The sequence below is a fragment of the Micromys minutus genome (assembly GCF_963924665.1).
Source record: "Micromys minutus genome assembly, chromosome: 3".
Lineage (NCBI taxonomy): Eukaryota > Metazoa > Chordata > Mammalia > Rodentia > Muridae > Micromys > Micromys minutus.
Genome location: NC_137972.1, coordinates 25,272,726 through 25,296,311, shown reverse-complemented (window position 1 = coordinate 25,296,311; position 23,586 = coordinate 25,272,726). Strand labels below are relative to the sequence as shown.

The following is a 23,586-nucleotide window of genomic DNA, read 5'->3' as shown; positions in this document are numbered from 1 at the left end:
TGGGGGGCAGCTGATCTTGTTGGTTCCCCGCCCCCCATCCCCCAGTGAGCCCAGGCAGTTTCTCACAGGGATACTCCTGTAGTCGAGAGTCAATGACATCGATCACCACAGACATGATGGAATAAAGAACAGTTGTTTGCTGAGCGTCCTTTGCTGGGGGCTGTGTTCTGCTCTCTCAGGATCAAATAGGATTATCGGCAAAAGTGGCTGTGTATTCTGCCTGCATGAGTGGCTCCTCATACACGTTTCAGGGTGTGAATGGCGCCGGTACGTCCTATGACTAGGCGCTGCACTTGGCCTCTAAGCTATTCTTCCTCTCCTTTCTACCATGACATTGACATCTTCCCTTTGTAGTGAATAAATATTTGGGGGGAAGATGCTTAGAAACCATGAAAATTCTGGTCTTCTGCCACCTTTTATTCAAAGATTTAACTGGTACAGTGGTTATTAAAGTTGTCTGTCCAGTGGTGGTTTCCTATTGCTGTCTTTCCTTCGACATTTGCTAACTGGAATTCTGCTTTAGGGAAAAGGTGTCTTTTGTCTCCCATTCACCTTACATTACCACAAACATGAGTGAATTTTACTCTATGGTCACAATCTGCCTTTACCAGTATTTATTTTGTTTCTCAGATTGTTACCTTCCCTGCGAGCTGTCACCAGGTATTGCTCAAGCAAATGGACTTGTTCCTTCCTTCCCATTAGTGTCGTATTTAAAAAGGGCTCATGAGGAAAGCATTTTTGGCACCTCTGAACAGTTGATGGTGGAGTAATATTCATATTAATATTATCCCAGGACACCAAGGGTATGGCCAAGGCAGGAATCTGGCTTCTGTGCTACGCCCTGTAAGGACTGGTATCAACACATTGTCATCTGTAGTTCTAGGCAGGCTCTCAAGAATAAGGCTATAAGGAAGTACATCCATATCTTAAGTTCGGGGCAGGGCCTTTTAGAATGCGATATAGGGAAGTACATTTATATTTGATGCTCCAGGCAGTATCCTTAGGACTACAGCTCAGGGCAGGGTGGATTTCAGAATGTAGGCACAACAGTATCCATTTTTGTCTCTGACCTTTTCACCTGACCTCCAGTAAGATGTTTACAGGATCCTTGAGTGTTCACTTGTTTGATCTCTGTCTCAGAACTGATGTTACCTTTTTGCATGTAATTAAAGTGATTTTAAAAGAGACAAATTAAACCAAGTTTTGCTTCGGCCATGAGGCTTAGGCCTCAAGTCCGGCCGAAGTCATGCTGCAACTTTAACTAACTTGTCTTTTTTCTTTCAATCCTCACTCTGGCTCCGGGAGGACCTGTGGGTGTCCAAGCTGGTCTCAGACAGGCTCAGGTTGCCCATTTGTGAGCAGGAAAGGGTCTGATGCTCCCTCTGTGCACTTTCCTGATGAATGGCTGTCATTCAGAGGTGGAAACAGGCAATGCTTCTCTGAAGTTTCTTCTGTTCCTGTTCTGTTCCTAGTGGGGACAAAAAACACCTCGTAGCATGCTTCACGACACACTGACATTTAAATATGTCCAGAATCAACTTGGTGCCAGCCACAACCCACGCTTTTTCATGAGCTCATTTTGCTTTGTCCAATTCTGCTTACTGTTCCATTATTCTTGCTCGCAGTCCCTAGAGATGCCTCTAATCCTCCTGCTGAGTGAGAACTTGTAAACAGTCACTCTCACCGTGCTCGATTCGTGGTCTTGTCCCCGGATACCCAAGGGTTGGGAAAGCCAGGGCTGTCCCCTATGAGTGCTGTGACACTCCAGAACAGGCCATCTGAAGACTGTCACCGGTAGTTCTACCAATGGCTCTCAAACTACCTCTCCATCACTTGGCAGAGCAGGGAAAAATAACACAGCCTGGAAATGAAGGGCCCTGGGCGATCACACGAGTTTGGGAAGGAATAAAAGAGCAACCAGAAAGGCAGGGTAGCAGCAGCTATGGGAAAACCGAAGAATCAACATTCCCTTATGTCACAGCAGTTCCAGAGCAACAGAAGATGACGCTGAGACTGCTCTGATCTCCGGGAGTGTTTACTGCAGACAAAATCGCATTGTCGCATGTGTGAGGTCTTAGAGACACAGGCGACACTGAGGAAGGCTATGTGGTACCCAGACTTTTTAGGGGATTGATTTGGGTCTCAAATAAATCTCCAGCTACCTGTTAATTTGAGAGCACTAATTTCAGCATTCATACTTAGTAGGTCGCTTAGTAGGCTGCTAGTAGGTACCACTTGGCATAAGGCTAGGAAGTCAATCACATTGCTTTGTGCTTTTAGCAGGATTTTGCAGCCTCTCTTTGAGAACCCTTTTAGTCTTTTTCTTTATACCATGAGACAGATGGATGGCTAGGAAGGAATATGAAAAGGGGCCACTGAAGCACAAGAATAATTTCTAGGGGCTGGAGAGATGGCTCAGTGGTTAAGAACTCTAGTTGCCCTTCCAGAGGGCCTGGGTTCGAGTTCTAGCATTCTCACTAGTGGGCCCACATCTGCTTGGAAGTCCAGCTTCAGGGGATCTGACACCTTCTCCTGCTCTCCAAGGGCACCCACATGGATGTACACATACACAAACAGTTATACATAAATAAAAGTAGAAAATACAATCTGTTATTAAAAAAACAGTCTCCATGAAGCTTATTGTGAATAATTCTTTAACAGCATTGCTTTCATTGGTGAAGTTGCTACATCATCAGACCCATTCTCTCCTGAAATCTCACACCGTTTCCCAAGGTATGCAACATTGTCTCCATTTTATAGTTATGAGAATGAAAATCCCAGAAACTGAATGCTTCGCTCAAAACTCCAGGCTCTAAAGAGACAGATGCAGTGCTTGGCCCCTGTGCTGCCTGGCACTAAAGCTTATGCAGTTTCTCCTGCACTGCCCAGCAGCAGGTGGTGGGCCCAAGACTGCACTCTAGTCTTGGGACTCACAGCTGAAGGAACAGCCGGCTACCTCTGTGGGCCATCCCTGCCTGGAAAGAAAGTCCTGTGACTAGCCGTCTGCCTCGAATTGCCAAATCTTCCCTGATGACTTCGTTTTAAACTTTGGCATTTCATTGATTGCAGCTTAAAAAAAAGAGTTCTTGCACATTGTCAAAGAACACTGGAGTTTCAAAAAGAAGAGATAATTCTTCTTTACTACTGTTTCCTAACCCAGTTCTGAGTGCAACCGCTATTAACTCAGAAACCTTTTTTTTTCAGATGTTTCAACATTGTGTGTGCACATACATGCGTGTGTGTATGTGTGCACGTTGGACATTTTACTGACTTTTCACAGTTCAGTAGTTTTGATGTGTTACTGTTTTCCTAAATTATTGTTCCTTCCAGAATGCCGTTTGGAACCTGATAAGGTTGGTATACTTTTAAATTAATTCAAATAGCACCTCAGCAAATAAGCACTTACTAGAAGCTGATTCCCAGGAGCCCTGGGGTTGTGGGAAGACAGAGTAACTGGCTGATCCTTTTACAGAGATCCCAGAGTGTCAGAGGGAAGGGCAGACAAGCTACGGCAAGACAACATACTGTAGTAAGATCACAACTGCCAGGGCGTACACAGTCCCCAAGCCAGGGAATCACTCATGTGTAGATTGTCTGATGGCGGAGGGGAGGGAAGAACGTGGGAGGGGGAAGTCAGGAGGCGGAATGTGGGCCGGGTCAAGTTTAGGATTACAAGCACCACAGGGCGGTCCCCAGCCATGCTTTAAATAACCAGCCCCTTCCCTGGCCCCTTGGAGAATTCTGACAGGACCTCAGGCAGAAACTTCACCAAGGTTTGGACTATTCTCTGCTCTCTCTCTCTCTCTCTCTCTCTCTTTTTCCTATTTCTGGGCCTCAGAATGTAGGCTGGTGGGATCCATGTATTTACAACCATAGGGGTTTTGATGACCCCTGGACAGTGCTCTTGGTTGGCTCTTTGGGTGTACAGGTGCAAGCACTTTGTGCTGTCCTCCTGACATTCTGAAAGGGGCGGCTCATGACTTAAAGGCGACGGGAGGAGGGGTCCAGAATCCCAATTGGGGAGGAGAATCGTTGAGTTTCAGCATGAATGTAGAATTCATCTCCGCTCAAGCCTCACAGCTGAGGCGACGCCAGTGTTCCCACTGTCACAGACCAGCAAACTAAGGCTGCGTTACTCATTAACCTCAGGGGTCAGACATGGGTGCTAGGACCAGCTGTGGTCTGAACCCGGCTTGCCTGAACCCATTCTCTTTCCACTTCATGGGACTGAGGGGCAGAGGGCTACGGTTGAGCTGGGCGGGGGATGAGACCAAGTGGGATGGCTTTGCCTCCCAGGAAGATATCTCTGTAATAGTAAGGGAGGCCAGGATCAGCACGAAGCCAGGAAGACCAGTTTAATCAGGTGAGAAACAACGAAGTCCCCTCCCCCTTCTGATGTTTCACCTTGTCCATAGCTAATTTGGATCCCACTCCCCAACTTGTCAAATAATCAGGGGTGTCCTACACTTCTCGACCTTTTGGTTGACTTCTCCAGTCCCTAGGGTTGCAGGCAGAACCTAAGGGAAGCCTGTGGCTTGGAGGGGTTTCTGATGAGAAGGTTCCACAATCTAAACTTGCTTTGGGGGTTGGAGAAGGCCACCTGCTTCATTCTCTACAAAGAGGACACTCTAAACCAATCATGGTGCCTCAGGTACATAGTCTGAGCACATGGGAAGCTGCGGCAGGGAGTCACCTTGAGTTCATATTATAGATCAAGCTCTTGGACAAGCTGGTCCATGGACCTTGTCTCAAAACAAAGACCAAAACAAAGGGGCCACTGCATAAAATGAGTCACTAGAAACACAAACATTAAATGTGTCTATAAGCCACATTATCAAACACGGGCACATTGGCAGAACTGAAAGAGCATGAAGTACAGAGGGACTTCGAGTCTCCATACGGTTTACTACCCAGGTGATACCAGTGACTTTAACACAGCAGCTGGTGGCTGCAGGTATCATCTTCTCAACAAAGACAGGGTTGGTGTACTGATGAAACGAATATGTGTACAATGCTTAGTCCAGAGTAGCTGCGTTAAATTTAAATCACATTTGAATTTATCTCGTCTAAATATCTGTCTAGGATAGGGCGTTTCTGAGGTGGGACTTCCTTTTCATGCCATCGCCTTGACCTTTGTCATTAGAGACAAAGAGAGGAAGGGGACAAGGGAGGGAGGGAAGAAGGGAGGAGGTGGGAGAGGGGGAAGGTTAGGGAAGGAGGGAGGGAGAGAGACTTTTTCCCCCATGTATGTTGTTGATTCAGTAAGAAATGGAGGAGAGAGGAGTGAGCCAGACAGCTCAGTTCCCCTGGCCCACTTCCAGGTCCCTCCAACATCCCTCAGAAGACATTTCTTTGAACAAAACAAGACATAGATAAGGAAAACATCCGTATGACGCAGTCACTAAGAAAGAAACATCTTGGTGTATGTCTCAATCTTCCAGTGCCTGTAACCACTCTGTAAAGTGTCTGATCACTCTGTACATGTTAATCTCACCTATAGTAGGAACACCCTTTTGTTTCAGTGTATATCTTTCTGTAACAATTTTTAATGGTTGTATAGAAGATCAGAATATATCTACAATTACATACTAACTCGCCTTCCATTATTAGCATTTATGTTTTTTTCCATTTTTTTTTCTGTTATAAACAATCAACATCTTTAATATCAGATCTTTCCCCATGACCACAGTTACTTCTTTAGGGTAGGTAATTCTTGCCTGGGACATCAGTGGTCTTGAGATTATGTCAGCTGTCATCCGTTGGGTAGTCCCAACCTATACCAGCATCGAATGGCTTTTTAATGTGTCACAGTTGGTGTGAGAAGCAAAGGGGGAAGCGTAGAAAACCGAATATTATGTGAATTCAGAGAACATGGATCAGGGAAGCTAAATCAATGCTTTCTCTTAAGTGCGAAGGGAACAGGCAGTCTCAGGAGCACCTCCCCAGTTCTGCCAGTGAGGGGTGCTGAAGAGGAACAGGTCAGAAGCTGGGAAAGGAAGTTGCCCTTTTCCCAGTGAATTTATTCCCTAAGGAATTTTCTGAAGGGAGGAGGTGTTCCCTGTGGACTTCCCACCAATGATAGAGTACTCTGCTTGTCTTCCAGGTGGGATGGATAACAGGGTCTCAGGAACAACCAGTAATGGAGAGACTAAGCCAGTGTGTCCAGTCATGGAGAAAGTGGAGGAAGATGGGACCTTGGAACGGGAGCACTGGAACAACAAGATGGAGTTTGTGCTGTCAGTGGCGGGAGAAATCATTGGCTTAGGCAACGTCTGGAGGTTTCCCTATCTCTGCTACAAGAATGGGGGAGGTGAGAGCCACTGTGTCCCCCACCCCCAGTCTCTCCGGGAAGGGGAAGTCTTCTGTCTGCTTTACTTACTGGCCCTCTGGAAAGTTCTATCCATAGAATGCTGTAGTTGAACGACCCCGACAGGTCATTGGGGACAATGAAGGAGGCTGAGACTTAGATGACCTGTGTAGGTAGGTGCCTTAGGGCTTTCTCTCTTAGAAGCATGAGTCAAGGCTCAGATCCAGATGGATCAGGCCATGGGTTCTGCCACTGCTCTTAACTCTGTGATCTTGGTCAAGTTCCTGAAGCTCCCAGAGTCTCAATGGTTGTTCCTGTAAATCAAGATAGCAATACTTGTTTTTCAAGGTTCTTGTAAAGACTGACAATACCACCCATAAAATGTGTAATAAACAGGAGCCGCAGTGAGGTTGCTGCTGATACTGAATTCTTCTGGGATCTTGGGATTCTTCAGCTTTGGCCTTTTGTCACCCCCCACGACTGAACCAGTACCACGACATTCCCAGTGCCACCTGTTTCCTAACTCTTATTAGTATCATAATCTTTGACTTTATGACTTGGCTTTCCTTTAAAGTTTTGCCTCTGTCTCTGTCTCTGTCTCTGTCTCTGTCTCTCTCTCTCTCTCTGTGTGTGTGTGTGTATGCGCACACACACTCATACACATGCAGAAATACTAGCTTCTTATATTCCTTCCCAGTCTTCTGGGGGTAATTGCACTAACCCATATTTAGGGGACTTTCCACACCCCTGTAGGAAGCCTTGGACAGAGTCCCCAGATACTAAAGGGCTTAGATTTGACCTGTGGGTTAGGAAACCACTCTGTTCTGTTGATGGATAAAGCTTCCAGGGATTGGAGGTCATGGGTCTGTTTTTGTAACGAGGCTATATCCTGAGCTAGAGGAATGCAGAACCCGGAGCTAGGTCACCAGAGAAGATTCTGAGAGGAAGAAACACAAGCATACCTACCCACTTGCCGGGGAGCAGAGGCCTCTGAACGCATCAAGCTCTCAAAATGGTTTTGAAGGGATGAGGCACACAGTCCAAGTGTTTTTGCACAGAGGACATACTCAGCCCAGGCTGGAGTTCAGAGGGATTATGAGGGACCAAGAGAGAGAGGTGCCCTGCACTGATGGTGTCTTGTTCATGGGTTTGTGGATGTTGGAGATCAGGGTTGGAAGTTAACTTGTGTTTTTCCCCAGAGGAATGGGAATGAGGTAATATGTCCTTTCTCCCTAGGAATTCTGGCTAGTGGCCTGAAATCACAGGACTTTGCTCAGTCTGTATTGTGAGAGGAGAGAGATCTTCTGGTTTCTAACCTAGCCCTAGAGACTTCTATGCTCGTCGTAGAATGAGGGCCTTCCCTTTAGAACAGGAGGTGGAGAGTTGTGGATGGCCCAGGGCACAGACAGAAGAAGCAGGAGACTAAGGCACACACAGGGACGCGGGACCTGGTAACCAGCTTACCTTCTCACGTGGCAGGAAGATTAGGGAGCGAGATTTCCCCAAGCCTCTCTGGAATTGGGTAAAGGTTGAAGCAGTGATTTCCAAGCTTAGCTCAGAGCCTCTGGGGATGAACCGGCAGTAAAGGGGAGTGAAGGTGGAGCAGCGGGCGATGTTGGACTCACACAGCTTCCTGTGCCTGGCAACTTTGGGGTCTGAGCTTTTCCCCAGGACTTCGAGGCAATTTATCTAGAAATGCACACAGGAAAGCCCCAGGCCTTCAGTTGCTCCCGCGGGTGCCTGTGCATGGCCGCTGAGACTTCTTTCCCCTGGGCAGAGCCCCTGACTTCATGTGGAAGTTGAGATAATTTTAGGGGTCCTGAATCTGGTGTCACCACCACGGTTTCGGCCCTTGCTGTAGCTGAGGACTGGGGACTTGGTGTGCTACCTCCCTATTTGCCAATGAGCAACAGCAGCCTGGGGTGGGGGTGGGGGAGTAGGTGTGTCCTGAGGGACTTTGGAGCTAGAGGCTGATGCCCAGGTTTACTACTGGGTGAATTAAAGAAAAGCTCCATTCCCAAAGACTGATGAGGAACCCAGAGCACCCCCTCCCCCTTTCTTGCTGTGCTTTCTGCAGCTCATCCTACAGAAAGCTAGCTCCTCCAGAGCTGTGGGCTCCCAGCGCTTGCTTTTTACATATCCTTTCAGCCAATGGATAAATGGAGGCTTCCCACCAAGGGGATTCTTCCCCGCTGATTTGAGGAAGAAGGTTGCAGAAAACAGAGCACGTGGCTGATTTGACTCCTTTGCTCTTACTCCAGTGATTTTAGTAAAGCCCATTGCTCTCTGACTGGGACTTGGGCTCCTAGAGATGACAGGGGTGTTTTGAACAGGTTCTGGGAAGGATGCCGGGTGCTCCAGGGAGGTAGCATACTTAGTAATGCGCTTTATCAACCTGCTTCCTGACTCTACAGCTTCACACAGCCACTCCTGTGCTTGGGGCCTTGGAGGGGCAAGGGTGAGGGTAAGGTGAGATGTTAGATTACTGGTGCATTTGTGCGGTGACAGGGTGACAATGTCAAGCATGGGGCATCTCCTCAAAGCTTAGTGAGGTCTTCTTTGGTTTCAGCTTTCACACTTGACTGATCTAAGTCCAAGCAAGTTCCACAGCAGGGAGCAGCTGAGATGGAGGAAGGAAGGTCTGGGAAACCAGTCGAAGACTCAACTAACATTCAGGGGAGCTAAGAGAGTGCCAAAACCATCAGAACTTAGAAGCTATGAATTGGCATTCCCAGAGAGATGCTTAGGAGGGGTGCCCACCCCAGCCACCTAGACAAAACCCTTACTGTTATCACCGAGGACCTATGGCCCAGTGCTGGTGTCACCACCAAGGTTCCCCAGAGTTTCCAGGCTGTTACTTGGGTTGGCACGTAGGCAAGGGAGCTTTGACTCTATGCCACTCAACAACAAATACTGGGCACTCTGCACATTGTTCTAAGTGCATGGAATGCATTTGTAAATACACTAGACCCACGCCCTGTCCTCATGGGTCTTGAACTCTGGAGGAAGGAAACAGATAAGCAAGTGAATCGTTACCAAAATTATCGGAAGTTGCCAAGAACGATGGAAAAGAGCAAGAGACCTCCAGTAAAGTGTGGGTGTTGGTTTGTGGATGTTTTAAGTGGGGGGAGTGACCACAGTGGGCTTCATCGAGAACATTTGAGTAAAGGTTTACCAGGCGTGATGGGGGTGGTCCTGTGGTCACTGAGGTAAAAATGCCACAGGGGGGAGAAACAACAGTGCAATAGTCCTAAGCAAGAGCCCAACAGGAAGGGGGCTTATAAGCTCAGAGCAGGCTGCATAGCTAGAAGGTGCAACAATCAGAGCAGTCAAAGGGAAAGTTGTTGTCGATAAGACAAAACCCAACATCTATTCACCATAGAGGAGAGGAGAGGAGAGGAGAGAGAGGAGAGGAGAGGAGAGGAGAGGAGAGAGAGGAGAGGAGAGAGAGGAGAGGAGAGGAGAGGAGAGGAGAGGAGAGGGCACCAATAACGTCCCAAGAAAAGTCTCCACCTGAGTCCAGCTTGCTTGTTTACAGGGGCAGCGGTGACTCAGGCACCCGTATCACTAAAATGTCCTCCTCAGCATGGGCAAAGCTCCCTGTACTGCTCGAAGACAGCCCTACCAGAGACTTCCCTTTCTCAGTATTCTTTTGCTGTTTCACTGGCTTGGAGAGGAGCCTCATGGTTCTATAAATGTCTTGAACTTTCCAAATCTTGTGATCGTCTCTTCTCCCCGGAGGAGGGCATGTTGAGATTTGAAGCTACACAATACAGGTGCAGACCCCATATGGCCTTGCTGGCTACTGGGAAATGCTAGCTTTTATCTTTAGTCATGAAGAGTGAGGGGAGGGTTTTGAGCAGAAATGGCACAATCTTATACTTAGGATACTTTCTCTGGCTGTTGTGTTCAGAGCTGCCTACAGGGGACAGACCAGCTCTAAAGCTAAAAACTCTGCATCCATCCCTGATTCTTAGGATGGTTAGGATTGATTGTCTGTTTTACAGGTTCTGGGATTATCTAGGAAGCAAAGCTCCTGGACACCTGTTTGAGATTACTTAGATCCGGTCTGGGGCTGTCGAGGTGGCTGAGCATCAGGGAAAGGCACCGGGTGCGAAGCCTGGTGACTTGACTTGAGTTCAATCCCTCTGACCTCTACAAAGTTGTCCTCTGACCTCCGCGTGTGCACTGTGGTGCCAACATACCCCCCACCAGAAACATACACACAAAATAAATGTAATCCGAGTTTTAGATTAGATAGGCTTCAGAGCATGCCTTTAGGGATTATCTTGGCTAGTTTTAAATAGAATAATACATCCTAATGGAGGGGTGGTGCCACTTTTTGGGGTTGGGTCCTAGGCAGTATAAGAAGAAGAAAATATGTAATATGGACATTCATCCCTTTCCTCTTTCCAGCTGTGGATGCAAGGTAACCAGCTGCTTTAAGCTCCTGCTGGCTTGGCTTCCCCACCAGGATGGACTGTATTGAACTATGTGCCAGAATAAACCCTTCTTTACCTGTTACTTCAGTCAGGGAATTTTATCACAACAGTAGAAAAGTATCCAAGACTAGTTCCTTCCCTCAAAACTATTGACTCTACCCAGTTGTGTGATCAAAAGTTGTTTCAGGACACAGGCCTGGGCTGGAGAGATGGCTCAGTCGTTAAAGGCTAGGCTTACAACCAGGACACAGGCCTTCAGATGAGGCATCTCCAATTCTCTGGACCCAGGCTGCCAGCAGAATGAATTTCTCAACACCCAGCATACCTCAGTCTGGAGTCTCTGTGTAATAGAATTGGAATCTGAGCTCTTGACATAGTTCTTGTTGCTAACTCCCCGACTAAGCAGCCTGAGACTTCTAACCTGAAAAGAGTTGCTTTTCCTAAGACATAAAAGGCTGCAAGTTTTAAGAGAGAAAGAAAAAGTGATTGATTGAGTTTGGGAAATGCTGACCCAAGCAGTGTAATATGTGAGTTGGGAGTCTGTGTGAAAGATTTGGCTGGAAATACACACTTAGCTGTTACTAGCATTTTGAAGATATTTTTTTTTTAAAAAAGAAAGCCTTGTACAACTGTTTATATCTGTAATCTTTGGAGGCTGAGGCAGGAGGATGGCAAGCTGAAGGCTGGTCTGTGCCACAGGAACAAGGAGAGAGCAGCAGAGGCACAAAGCAAAAACTAAGGCATTTTGGAAAGGCAGCTGAAGATGTGTAAGAGCAAACAGCAGATGCTTTGAAGGGGCTGAGGGGGACGGGTGAGCAAAATTGCTGACCCACAGCAGGCAAGTCATGGGTGATCACAGTGGAGTACTAGACCAAACCCTGATGGGAGCGGGTTAAAGAAAACCAGGGAGATGGGCAGAGCGTTAGACACCATAAATACAGATGTTGCTGAAGACCAGCAAGGAGAGCACACCTCTGCTTTCAGCATCCTTCTTCCTGGAAGCAAGCCAGCCCAGCACCCGGAGAAGGACCATGCCCACACATCCAGCAACTGTGGCACCGGTCCCTGAGCTGGAGAAAACTTGCTGAGGTTGTAAGCTTAAACTATTTTTCCAGCCCTTCACCCTCAGCTCCCTGGAGAGAAAATCAAGATGGCTTTCTCCCGAGGCCTGTCCAGCCCAGGCCTCAGGCAAGGGCATAAAAAGACTCCGGTCATTTCAAGAGGTATGGTGGGGCAGGTGGAGGGGGTAGAAGAAGTGGTACCATTTCATTTGGCTAGGAGAATTTCAATTACTTGCTTATTAATCTCAGTTCTGATTGTCAATCTCTTTCATCGAAGATTTTTAAGTCCGAGTTGCTGGCAGCTGGAGTTTTACATCCACACAGTGTTCCCCTTCTCCAAGTTCGTTCTAAAAGTCCTCAGTCTTCACACACCCACGTCCTGGGTGCCTCCGACCTGAGCTCTCAGGAGGGATCTCTAACACCCAGGGCTGGAGTCCTCAGGTGAGGCCGCAGTATAGCACGCCAAAGACGGAGCCCTTGAAAGGGGAGTGCTGGAGGGTAGGCAGATACCAGCTGTAGGCAGAAGAGAGCAGACCAGGGAGACCAGTGGAAAGAGGGCCAGAGAAAACTGTTAGCCAGTGTGCCGTCTGCAGCTAGGAAAGAAGAAAGCAAATGAGAAGCAATTTCCCCTCATTTCCCAGTTTTTATGTTTTTAACAGTGCCACGATGTGCATCCACTGCACAGGACACAAGCTCCATCCACTGCGCACGACACATGGTCCATCCACTGCGCACGACACATGCTCCATCCACTGCACAGGACACAAGCTCCATCCACTGCACACGACACAAGCTCCATCCACTGCACAGGACACAAGCTCCATCCACTGCGCACGACACATGCTCCATCCACTGCGCACGACACATGGTCCATCCACTGCACACGACACAAGCTCCATCCACTGCACAGGACACAAGCTCCATCCACTGCGCACGACACATGCTCCATCCACTGCGCACGATACAAGCTCCATCCACTGCGCACGACACAAGCTCCATCCACTGCACACGACACATGGTCCATCCACTGCACACGACACAAGCTCCATCCACTGCACACGACACATGGTCCATCCACTGCGCACGACACATTCCACTAAGACATGTTCCATAACACCTTAGCACTCATGAGACTTTTTTTATTCCCCTAAAGAGTTTGTGTCTACTTTCATATCACACACAGGCATGTGTATATAAATACGTATACACACATGTATGTGCCTATGTATAAAATCTAATACAAATGAGAGAAAAGCAACATATATTCTTCTGAGCCTAGCTTAATTCACTTAATGTGGGTATCTCCAATTATGTTGCAAACTACAGAATTATGTTCTTGTTTACAGCTGAAAAAATTTCCATCACACACACACACACACACACACACACACACACACACACACACACACACACGTGTGTGTGTATGTGTGTGTGTATGTATATGTATATATATATATGTATATGCTTGTTCTGTAATTTAGGTCTGAGCAGTGCTACAGTAACATTGATGTGCAAGGGTCTCTGTGACGTACTTACTTGGTGTCTTTTGGTTAACACTCAGGAGAAGTAGATCTTAGTCAAGTGGAGGAGCTACCATAATAGACAGCTCTTTGGAGGGATCTCCGTACTGATTTCCACCATGACTGAACTAGTTTAAATTCCCACTAGCAGCGTGTAAGGTTCCTCTCGTCCTCATCCTCGGTGGCATTTATTTGTTTCCTTGGTGACTGTCATTCTGACTGGGGTGAGGCAGGATCTCAGTGCGCTTTTGATTTGCATTCCCTTGACCACTAGTGAAGTTGAGCATACTTTTGTGGGTTCATTGTTTATTGCGTTTCCTCTCCCGAGAACTCACTGCTCACATCATTATAAGTCATTGATTAGGTTGTTTGATTTTTTGTTGTTTAGTTCTTTGTATTTCCTAATATTAACCCCCCGTCAGATGTATTGCTAGCAAGTACTTTTCTCCCATTCTGTTTCCTTTACTGGACAGTCACTTTTTAATTCTGTGAGGGGCCATTGTCAATTGTTGGCTTCCTTACCTGGGTTCTTGCCTATGCCTACACCTTTCATTGTGTCCCCTCTTTTTTTCTCTAAAAGTTTCTCAGTTTCAGGTCTTACATTAAGACCTTCGATCTGTTTGGAGTTGGGATTTGAGCAGGGAGAGACAGAGGTAACTTCATTCTTCTGCATGTGGATATCCATCTCCAGTTGTTGAAAAGAACATTTGTTCCTACAATGTGTGCTTTTAGCATATTTGTCAAAAAACATGTGATTGTAGCCACATGGGTTTACAACCAGTACCATATTCTCCCTGCCTTGGTGCCAGAGCCACACTGTTCTGATAACCAAGGCTCTGTAATACAGCTTGAAATCAGCCATGGTGCTACATCTAGCATTGTTTCTCTGCCAGGGATGGCCTGGTCTCTCTCAGGTCTTTGGTCAGAAGTGGTTTTACTTAGAGAAATAGTTATTTTGGAAACATATGGCAATCTTGTTAATGAATTACTCCATGTCCACTTTGGTCTGGCTGGCGTTCATTATAGCGTTAATCTTTTTCATGTGCACGCTGACTTCTGTTGCTAACGTACAATATCGTTCTTTGTGTCTTCAAAAAGTAGCTGGAGCATCACAGGTGAGACAGCGAAGAGACTGCTTTCTCCGAGAGGGATGGCTAGCTGCAAGACTCTTTTTGCAGTCCCTCCTACCCCACAGGAAGTGGGCAGCACATTTTGGAATTTTGAGGATGACTTACATGAGTGAAATGAGGGTGTGGGTAACTTTCTTCTCCCACGTCTCTTCCTGTTTCTATAGGGTCTCACTGTGTAGCCCAGGTTAGCATCCTGCTTATAATCTGTCTTCCTCAGCCTCCCAGGTGCTGATATTAGAAGCAAGGGTCTCTATGCTAGGTCCTGACCCATCATTTATTCACGAAGAACTGAAGGGGCAATGGTCCTCAGGACTCTCTCAGCTGTGCTCAGGTCTCTCTTGGTCAGCCTCCGATCACTGGCTGCTTTTAAGCTTCTCCTGGAAAGTGCGGACTTTGCTCATGTGCTGAGGGGCAGAGCTGACCATGGGCCTGCAGTTAAACATTGGCTTGGTCTGTTGGGAAAGAGCAGGCAGCCTAGATACGAAAGCTTGAACTGGGCTTTCAAGTTTCTGAAATGACCAGGGCTTTCCCTATAACCCTTCACAGGGTGAACTATTTGCAGTCTTTATTCTTTGGCCTTCAGGGCAATTGAGTATTATTTTAGTTTAGTGCCTGAACTGTGGCTATAAACTAAAGATCTGTTCCCATTAACTTCCAAATGACTGCCCTATTTAGGATGTATAAATTGCAGCCTCTTGACACATAGCCACACAAGTACCTCTACTGTCTGTCTAATGAACATACATTCACCTGCAAAAACTTTCTCCTAGATCCTGGTAACCCCTTCTCTTGGCCCCTGCTGCTATGTTCCTGTACAATCCCAAAGTTCTACTCTGCCACTGTGAATTCATCTGCTTAAAAATAATTATGTAAGGGGAATCATGAGCTATGTATCTTCCACACCCTGGCTTCTTTCATACAGAATAATTGGTTTGAGATTCAGTCATAGTTGAGATTCAGCCTTTTCAGTAGTTCATTCCTCATTCTTAAAGCTCTAGGGAGCCCAGGAGACAGGCCAGAGAGCTTGTTTTTCAGGCTGAGGTCCTGTCTTTGAGCCCACAAAAAAAAAAAAAAAAAAAAAAAAAAAAACCAACAAAAACAAAAAAACAAAACAAAACAAAAAAACGGCCATGTTGATGGAAGCTAGTGATTTCAGTGCCAGCCAGGCAGATGAATTCCTGAGGCCAGCCTACTTGGTGAGTTTCAGGCCAGTGAGGGACTCTGTCTCAAAAGAAAAAAAAGTATATGTGTGAGGCTGTTTTTTGGTTTCCTCACACACATGCACACACATACACGTGTACACACATGCATGTTCACACATGTACATGTGCACACACATGTACATGTGCACACACATACTCATGTACACAAAACATGCACATCTCCTTCAATTAAAACTAACTTCAACAGACCTTAAAATTTGTTTTTTTTTTTTTTTCCTTTTTGGTATTTCGTCTGGTTTTGTATCACAAAATGCAGGCTTCATAGGTGGAGTTTGGCAGTTTCCTTCTTTGTCAATGTTGTGTAAGATGTGGTGGCGAACACCTTTAATTCCAGCACTCTGGAGGCAGAGGCACACCTTCAAGGCCAGACTGGTCAACAGAGCAAGTTCCAGGACAGCCAGGGCTACACAGAGAAACCCTGTCTTGAGCCTCCCACTCCCCCCACAATAGAAGCTCATGTAGAACTGGTACGATTTCTTGCTTAGGCACCGAGAGAATTTACCAACGAAGCCATTAGATCTATAGGTTGCCTTATGGGAAAGATTTTTAATAAAAAAATCAATTTCTTTAGTAGTTAAGGGCGGCTTACATAGTCTTTCTTGAGCAGGCTACAGGAGCATGTGCTTTTTGAGGAATTTGCCCACTTTTTTTATGTTTCTGTAGTTATCAGGACACAGTTGTTCATGTATTTTGTTAGCATCTTTTTCATAGTTGTAGAATTTGTGCTGACGTACTTCCTATTTCTTATATTGGTAACTTTAAAAACCCTGACTTATTTATTTTTTTATTCTCTCTGTGTGTGTGTGTATGCACATGTGTGTGTGTGTGTGTTACGTGTTTCATGTGCAATGTGTGTACATCCATGCATGTGTATGTATGCTGTAGTGGGCATGTTCCTGTCAGAGAAGATAACCTTTGGGAATAGGTGCTTGCTGTCCATGTGGTTGAGGCAGAGTCCTGTGTTTCTGCTGCTGCATTGTTTATTCCAGGCTGGTTGTCCTGAGAGCTACTAAGTGGTTCCATTCCTGCCTCCAACCTCACTGTAGAAGAGATTAGGTTACACCAGTACACCGCTGAATCTAGCAGTTTGAATGTGGGCTCCAGGTACTGAAGTTTGGTTCCTTGGCTTGTGCAATTAGTACTTTTACCCACTGAGCCAGTGCCCCAGCCCTGTGTTGGTAATTTTTGTCATCTGGAAGTCTACTGATTTCATTGTCTCAAGAAGGCAGCTTTTGGTTTGCTTGATTTTCTCTTATGCTTTCTTGTCTTCCACTTTGATTTAATTTGGGCTTTGTGACTCTTATTTCTCATTTATTAAGGTTTTATTGATTAATATTCTGTTTTCTTGTTATGATAATAGACATTTAGTGCCATCGGAGCAGAAACTCCAGCTATTGCTTTAACAGAACACACAGATTTGAGTATGTTGTAGCTCATCTCATTCTACTTAGGGAACTTTCTAATTTTTCTTGTGGCTACCTATTTGATCTATAGATTATTTAGAAGAATTAAAAAAAAACTCAAATATGTAGGGGTTTTTCTAATGTTTTCCTTTTATTGATTTTTAATTTAATCAGGAATATATCTGCCTAAATCAGTTTTTTATTATTAAGATTCTTTTTTGGACTAGTGCATGGCTCATCGTGGTAAGCATACTATAGATGCTAGAAAATAATGTATACTCTTCTGTTGTTAGGCTGCTCTATAAATGTTATAAATGGAGCTGGTATTTGGTTTTCAAATATTTTACATCCTTATTGATTTTCAGTTTGTTCTTTAAATGGTTGAGAGAATATTAAACATATTGACTTTAACAAGAAATCCATATACTTTTCTTTGTGGGATTATTAGTTTTGCTTCATGTATCTTAAAGCTCTATTTTACAGTGAATATGAAGTCAGGATATTATGTCCTCTTGATGAATTGACCCCTTTATTATTTTGAAATTATCTTTACCCTTGAATATATTCTTTGCCCTAAAGTTTAATTTGTGTGATGTTACAATAGATATTCTTTTGTAAGCTTTTCTTTGACTTTTTAAGACATTGAAAGCCATTGAAAATTAATTAGCATAAAACAATAAACACTCCTAAGGCATGACGGTGTGTGCCTATAATCATAACACTGTGATTCTAAGATTCTGAGGTAGGAAGACCGTGAGTTTTGGGAAAGCCTGGGCTACATGCTGAGACCCTGTCTCAAACCAAATCAAACCAAATTCCTACTTTCTTTCAATAAGTACTAACATGAAATAATATTTTTCTGTTTTTACTTATAATCTCTTCATTTTTATCCCTAAAAACTCAAGTATACTTCATTTAGGCAGCATATACTTGAATCTTAGTTTCTTTTAAAGCCAACCTAAAAGCCCGGGACCCTTAATATTATTTAGAGCATTTACGTTTAATACAACTAATCATAAGGTAGGTTAAAATATAACTTCTTGATCCTTATTTTATACCAGTCCTATTATATTAGGTCCTCGTTCCTCCTTTCTTCATTTGCCTTGTGTTGTAGTAATTAGATATTTTAAGTATTATTCCACTATTTGCATTGTTCCTTTGATGGCTTACTAATGGTAGCTTTTTATTGTGTTAGTTTAGACTTTGTAGTCTTTCTCTTTAATTCTTCAAAGTTTATTTTCAAAGGATATTGCACTACTTTATGTATAACTGTCTTAGGATTCCCCCATTTTTCCTAATGAGTATTGTATTTTTGCTGTAAATTTTATTTTTCCATTTGTTACGAATCTTTTACATTCTTTCTTTTAAATTTTGTGTGTTTTTGAGACAGATTTTCTCTGTGTAGTCTTGACTGTCCTGAAGCTCACTCTGTAGACCAGGAGAGTCTCCAACTCATAGACATCCACCTGCCTCTGCCTCTGGAGTGCTAGGATTAAAGGCATGTGCCATAATGCCTGGCTGCACTGTAAATTTTAATAAGTCAGTTGTATTTTTTAATTTTATCATTATTCCTTGACAATTTTTTTAATGCATAAGAACTTTTTATTTTGGTTTCTATGGAAATCATTAATTAATACTTGGTCAGTACCAGAAACAAGAATTTTTTATGTACTACATGGTGTATAATTTTTTTATCTTTTTAAAAAATTATTTAATTTTATAACATACTTTATAGCTCACAAAATATGTTACATAATAATATATAATGAATACACAATTTTTTTTCTTTTTCTTTTTTCCTTTTTTCTAAGAAGGACTAAGGCTTCCACATTTTGGCCTTTCTTTTTTGTTTGAGCTTCATATGGCCTGTAAGTTGTTTCTTGGGTATTCAGAGCTTTCTGGGGCTAGTATCCAATTATCAGTGACTGCATATCATGTGTGTCCTTTTGTGACTCGACTTCACTCAGGATGATATTCTCTAGTTCCATCCATTTGCCTAGGAATTTCGTAAAGTCATTGTTTATTCCTTGACAATTTAATGTACATAAACCGTGGTCTTTTTTAAAACTCCATCACTACCCTCTCTCATTTCTCTCCCTCTCCCACTGAAACTGTCTGCACCCCACCTCTGCTCGCAGCAAGGCCCGCCCTACTCTGATGTCTTCTCTTTTGGGTTTGACTCACTTAATTGTAATTGTCTTTATGAACATGGACATGAACATTGGAACATGAGTAACTTATCAGGGCTACAGTACTGAAGAAAATGACGATCACTCCCAATAATCAAAAAACTGTTCATAGACCTTCAGGAAGGGGTGGGGCCTCACAAACTTTTTTCCTATGCATGATGGGATATCGACAGCCCCAATCCTGTACAGGTCTTGTGGAGTTAATCACAGCTGCAGTGAGCTCATGAGTTCCATGATTGTGTCATGTCCAGAAGGCGCTGATTTTCAGTCCCTCTCCCCAGCCCCAGGCTCTTACATTCTTTCTGCCCCTCTTCCGTGATGTTTCCTCAGCCTTTGGTGGTATAGGGCTTTTTATACATGTCTCATTCAGGAACGAGCACTCAACACTCACTTATCCCCACCTCTTTGACCAGTTTTGAGTCTCTGCCCATTGCAGAGAAGCTCCTCTCATGAAGAATGAGAGGCATGCTAATCAATCTATATTAATAGACACATGAATATTTGGGAGGCAGTTAAGTCAATTGTATTTATTTATTTATTTTGAGCAAGATGAGGAGACAGGGTTTTAATAGGTAGCCCTTTTTGGACTATTCACTATGTAGAACAGGTTGACCTTGAACTCAAAGATCTACCTGGCTCTGTTTCCTGAGTGTTGGGACTAAAGAGGTGCGCCACCACGATGCCCAGCCGAGTTGTATTTTTAGGAGTTTAATAAGGAGTGCTGTGAATTAAAAATTATGAAAAGGGAGTTTAATAAGGAGAAAACAATTCCTTGTTTTGTTTTCAAGACAGGGTTTCTCTGTGTATCTCTGGCTTCCTGTAATTTACTGTGTAGAAGAGGCTGGCCTCAAACTCACAGATCCACCTGCCTCTGCCTCTTGAGTGCTAGGACCAAAGGCATGTGCCGTCACTGCCTGGCTTGAGAAAGCAATTCTTACGTTTGCCAATGAAGTTACTCTTTCTGGAGTATATTGCTATGTGGCTTTATCATTCCCCCTGCAAGAAGAATCTCTTTAACTTTTCTTGTAGTGTATATCTTGAATTCATGAAATTTTATTCTCAAAGGATACCATACTACTTTTACATACGTATCTTAAAATCCTATATTTTTCCTCTGATATTGTGTCCTCTTGATGAACTGACCCTCTTTGTTATGATGAAATCATCTTTACTCTTGAAAGTATTCTTTGCACCGGAATCTGATTTGTGGAATGTTAAGGTAGGAGTTCGCTTGAAAGTTTTCCTCTGAGTTTTCCAGAGGTCGATAGCCATTAAAATCAACTAGTATAAATGAATAAACAGTCCTCAAGAACGGCAATGTGTGCCTGCAATCACAGCCCTGTGATCTTGCTGCTAATGGAGTCGCTCTTTTCACCATCGTTTTCTAGGCATGGAAGTCCAGATTGACAGCTTGTTCTCCTCATTACTATAGCAGATTTGCTGCCCTCTGGATTGCTTGCCTTGTATCTAAGGATTAACATGATGTTACCCTTGTCTTTACTCTTCTGTATGTCTGCGTCATACCCTCCTCTGCTAAATTTAAGGTCCTCAGGCCCTTCAGTCCCCCTAAGTTTTTGGATAGTTTATGTAACACTATTGTGTTGTGCCTTGGTTTGGGTTTCTTCACCTATTTTCATCAGGTGGCACTGGAGCTATCTCCGGTGAGGGCTGACTGATCTCCAGTGATGAGGAATACACACACCATTCACCATCAGGGGAGTCTCCAGTGCTTTGGTTTGAGGAATGCATATGTTATTCACCATCAGGAGAGTCTCCAATGCTTTGGTTTGAGGAATACATACACTATTCACCATCAGGAGAGTCTCTAATACTTTGTTATGAGGAATACACACACTATTCAGCATCAGGAGAGCCTCCAATGCTTTGGTATGAGGAATACATATGCTATTCACCATCAGGAGAGCCTCCGATACTTTGGTATGGTGAGTGGGATCAGACACTGCATAAGCATCATTCTTTTTACTCTTTTGAAATGGTTCTTTCCAGTGGAGGGCCAAACCACTCCGAGTACACAGTACTCATTTGAATGGGTCTTTCTGTCACCTTAGGTCATTTCCTCTCTCCTGATTCTGGTGGAAAGTTCTATGGTCTCTGTCTTTGTGGCCTCCCTTTCTTGGTTACTCTTTACTGTGAATTTTCCTGTCAACTTGGGCAGTGGCTGGAGGTCCATGTAAAGAAAATACCAGCATGTCTGATACCTATAATCTTTCCTTAGCCAGTGATTATGGAGAAAGAATCAGAATAATTACCAAAGCAGTTGACTTTAGCTTTGATAAAAGGCCTTGTTTATAATCCCAGCACTTGGAAGACTGTAGAGGGGGATTCTGACCTTGAGAACAGCCTGAACTATATGGCAAAACTTGTCTTTAATAAAAAGTCTGAAATTAGGATAAAAATTTCTTTGAAAAGAATGAAGAATTATGGTCTGTGTTGGGAATTCCTGTTATTTATCATCCAATGGTCTTCCTGCTGTTTCCACAAGCCACATGTCACTTAGGCAGTAATCGATGTTCAGCGGGGAGTAGACCAGGCAGGCACTCATCAAACTTCACAGTGAAGGAGAAGCGTGGACCCTTACAGCTCCCACATAATTTGGTGCCTCTTGAACCCCGCTGTGGTAACAGATAACTACACAGTGTCACCTGCAGCTTGAATGGCTCCTGCCTCTGAGATTCTGACCCACAAAGTAGGGCGGCACTGAGAAGGGGTTGATGTGGACCATGAAGAGATGTCTAGGTAATATGCATCCAATTTTCTACCCACAGGTGCCTTCTTTATCCCCTACCTCATCTTCCTTTTTACCTGTGGCATTCCTGTCTTCTTCTTGGAGACAGCACTTGGCCAGTACACCAACCAGGGAGGCATCACAGCCTGGAGGAAAATCTGTCCCATCTTTGAGGGTGAGTAACCAACTTGGTGTCCAATCCCAAGGTCATGAACTAGGGCTTGTAACCCTTATTTAGGGTGACCAAGTAGTGAACAACAGTTCAGAGATTAAAACAGGGCTGTGAGTTTCCGTATTTACCTCCATTTCCTCTGTGAGCTGCAGACTAAGGTAGTTTCTCTGTCCGTGAAATGGAAGGAAAGAAAAGAATTGAGCGAGGCAAAGGCTTTAGACTAAATGGGCAGAGTGCGGCCCTATCTTACTGCATGTGCTTTAAATAGGCAACCGTGATTTTGTTTCACCAAAACATATGTAATCAATTAGAAAACATTTTAAGTGAGAATTTTATTATATTTTTTAAAAATGTTTTTTTAAAAAATCATGTTTATGAGCACTGGTGTTTTACCCACACCTATGTTTAAGTGAGGATGTTGGATTTCCCCTAGAACTGGAGTCATGGGCAGTTGTGAATGAACATGTGGGTGCTGGGAACTGAACCTGGAAGAGCAGGGCTGAGCCATCTCTCTAGCCCCTTAACAGAGTTTTTAATGAAAAGGGCATTTCATCAGTTTTTCTGTTGCCTTGACATAACTTTAAAGTTTAGACTGCTTTATTTCTATCTTCTCTCTTTATAGATAAGATTCTAATTCATGCTTTTATTTAGAGATAAGTAGGGGCTTACTTTATAAGTTATAAGATCGTATTGGGACGTCCCATGGGCCTTCATCCAGTTTTCCCCAATAGTGGTTTTGTTTAATAACTACAAGATATAATAGCACAACCCAGAGATTGACATGGGGAATCATTCACAGAACTTACTAGAGTTTCTGTGCCTTTTCTCCACCTCCTATTCATTGTGTGTGGTTCTAACTTCCCCACAGGTGGATCTGTTTGACTAACCACCACCATTACCACCACCAAGAGCCCCATGGTGGCCAAACCATGCCAATCCCCATCATATGGCCAACACTGACCTTTCCTGCCTCCGTTCTGGCAAACCCTATTCTCTTTTTTATTTCTGTCATTCCGAGGACACCACTTAATGTCAGTCTGCAGCATTTCTGTGGCTTCTCAGTGTGGTCTCCTCTGCATCCAGCCACCCATCCAGGCTGCCTTGTGTATTAGGAATTCATGTCTTCGCCTCAGTGGGTGGGTAGCATTCCACAACGCTGATACATTTACTTATCAAGCAGTATTTGGGTTGCTTCTGGTTGGCAGGGGGATTTATTTCTCCATTTATCCTCTCTGTGGTGCTTATAACACACTGCTAAGCAGCAGCCATGATTTAGGGGCTGCTTTTCGGCTTGTTTTGTTTTCCACTTTCTGCATGGTGATCATTTGATGGTTTGTAAACTTTCGTCAAGTGAATATATCATAATTTAGACCTTCTTCGCATGAGGCGTTGT

General features: G+C 44.3%; 1 protein-coding gene across 1 annotated transcript in view; it reads left to right on the top strand.

The window, feature by feature from the left end:
* The first annotated feature begins 3,761 nt into the window (after window positions 1-3,761).
* Window positions 3,762-23,586, top strand: part of SLC6A13 (solute carrier family 6 member 13) — a 37,349-nt gene continuing 17,524 nt past the window's right edge. The window contains exons 1-3 of the mRNA XM_080914533.1: window positions 3,762-3,773; window positions 6,104-6,310; window positions 22,062-22,196. Of these exons, the coding sequence (XP_080770659.1) occupies window positions 6,109-6,310; window positions 22,062-22,196 (337 nt within the window). The 5' untranslated portion in view covers window positions 3,762-3,773; window positions 6,104-6,108. The remainder of the gene's footprint in view (window positions 3,774-6,103; window positions 6,311-22,061; window positions 22,197-23,586) is intronic.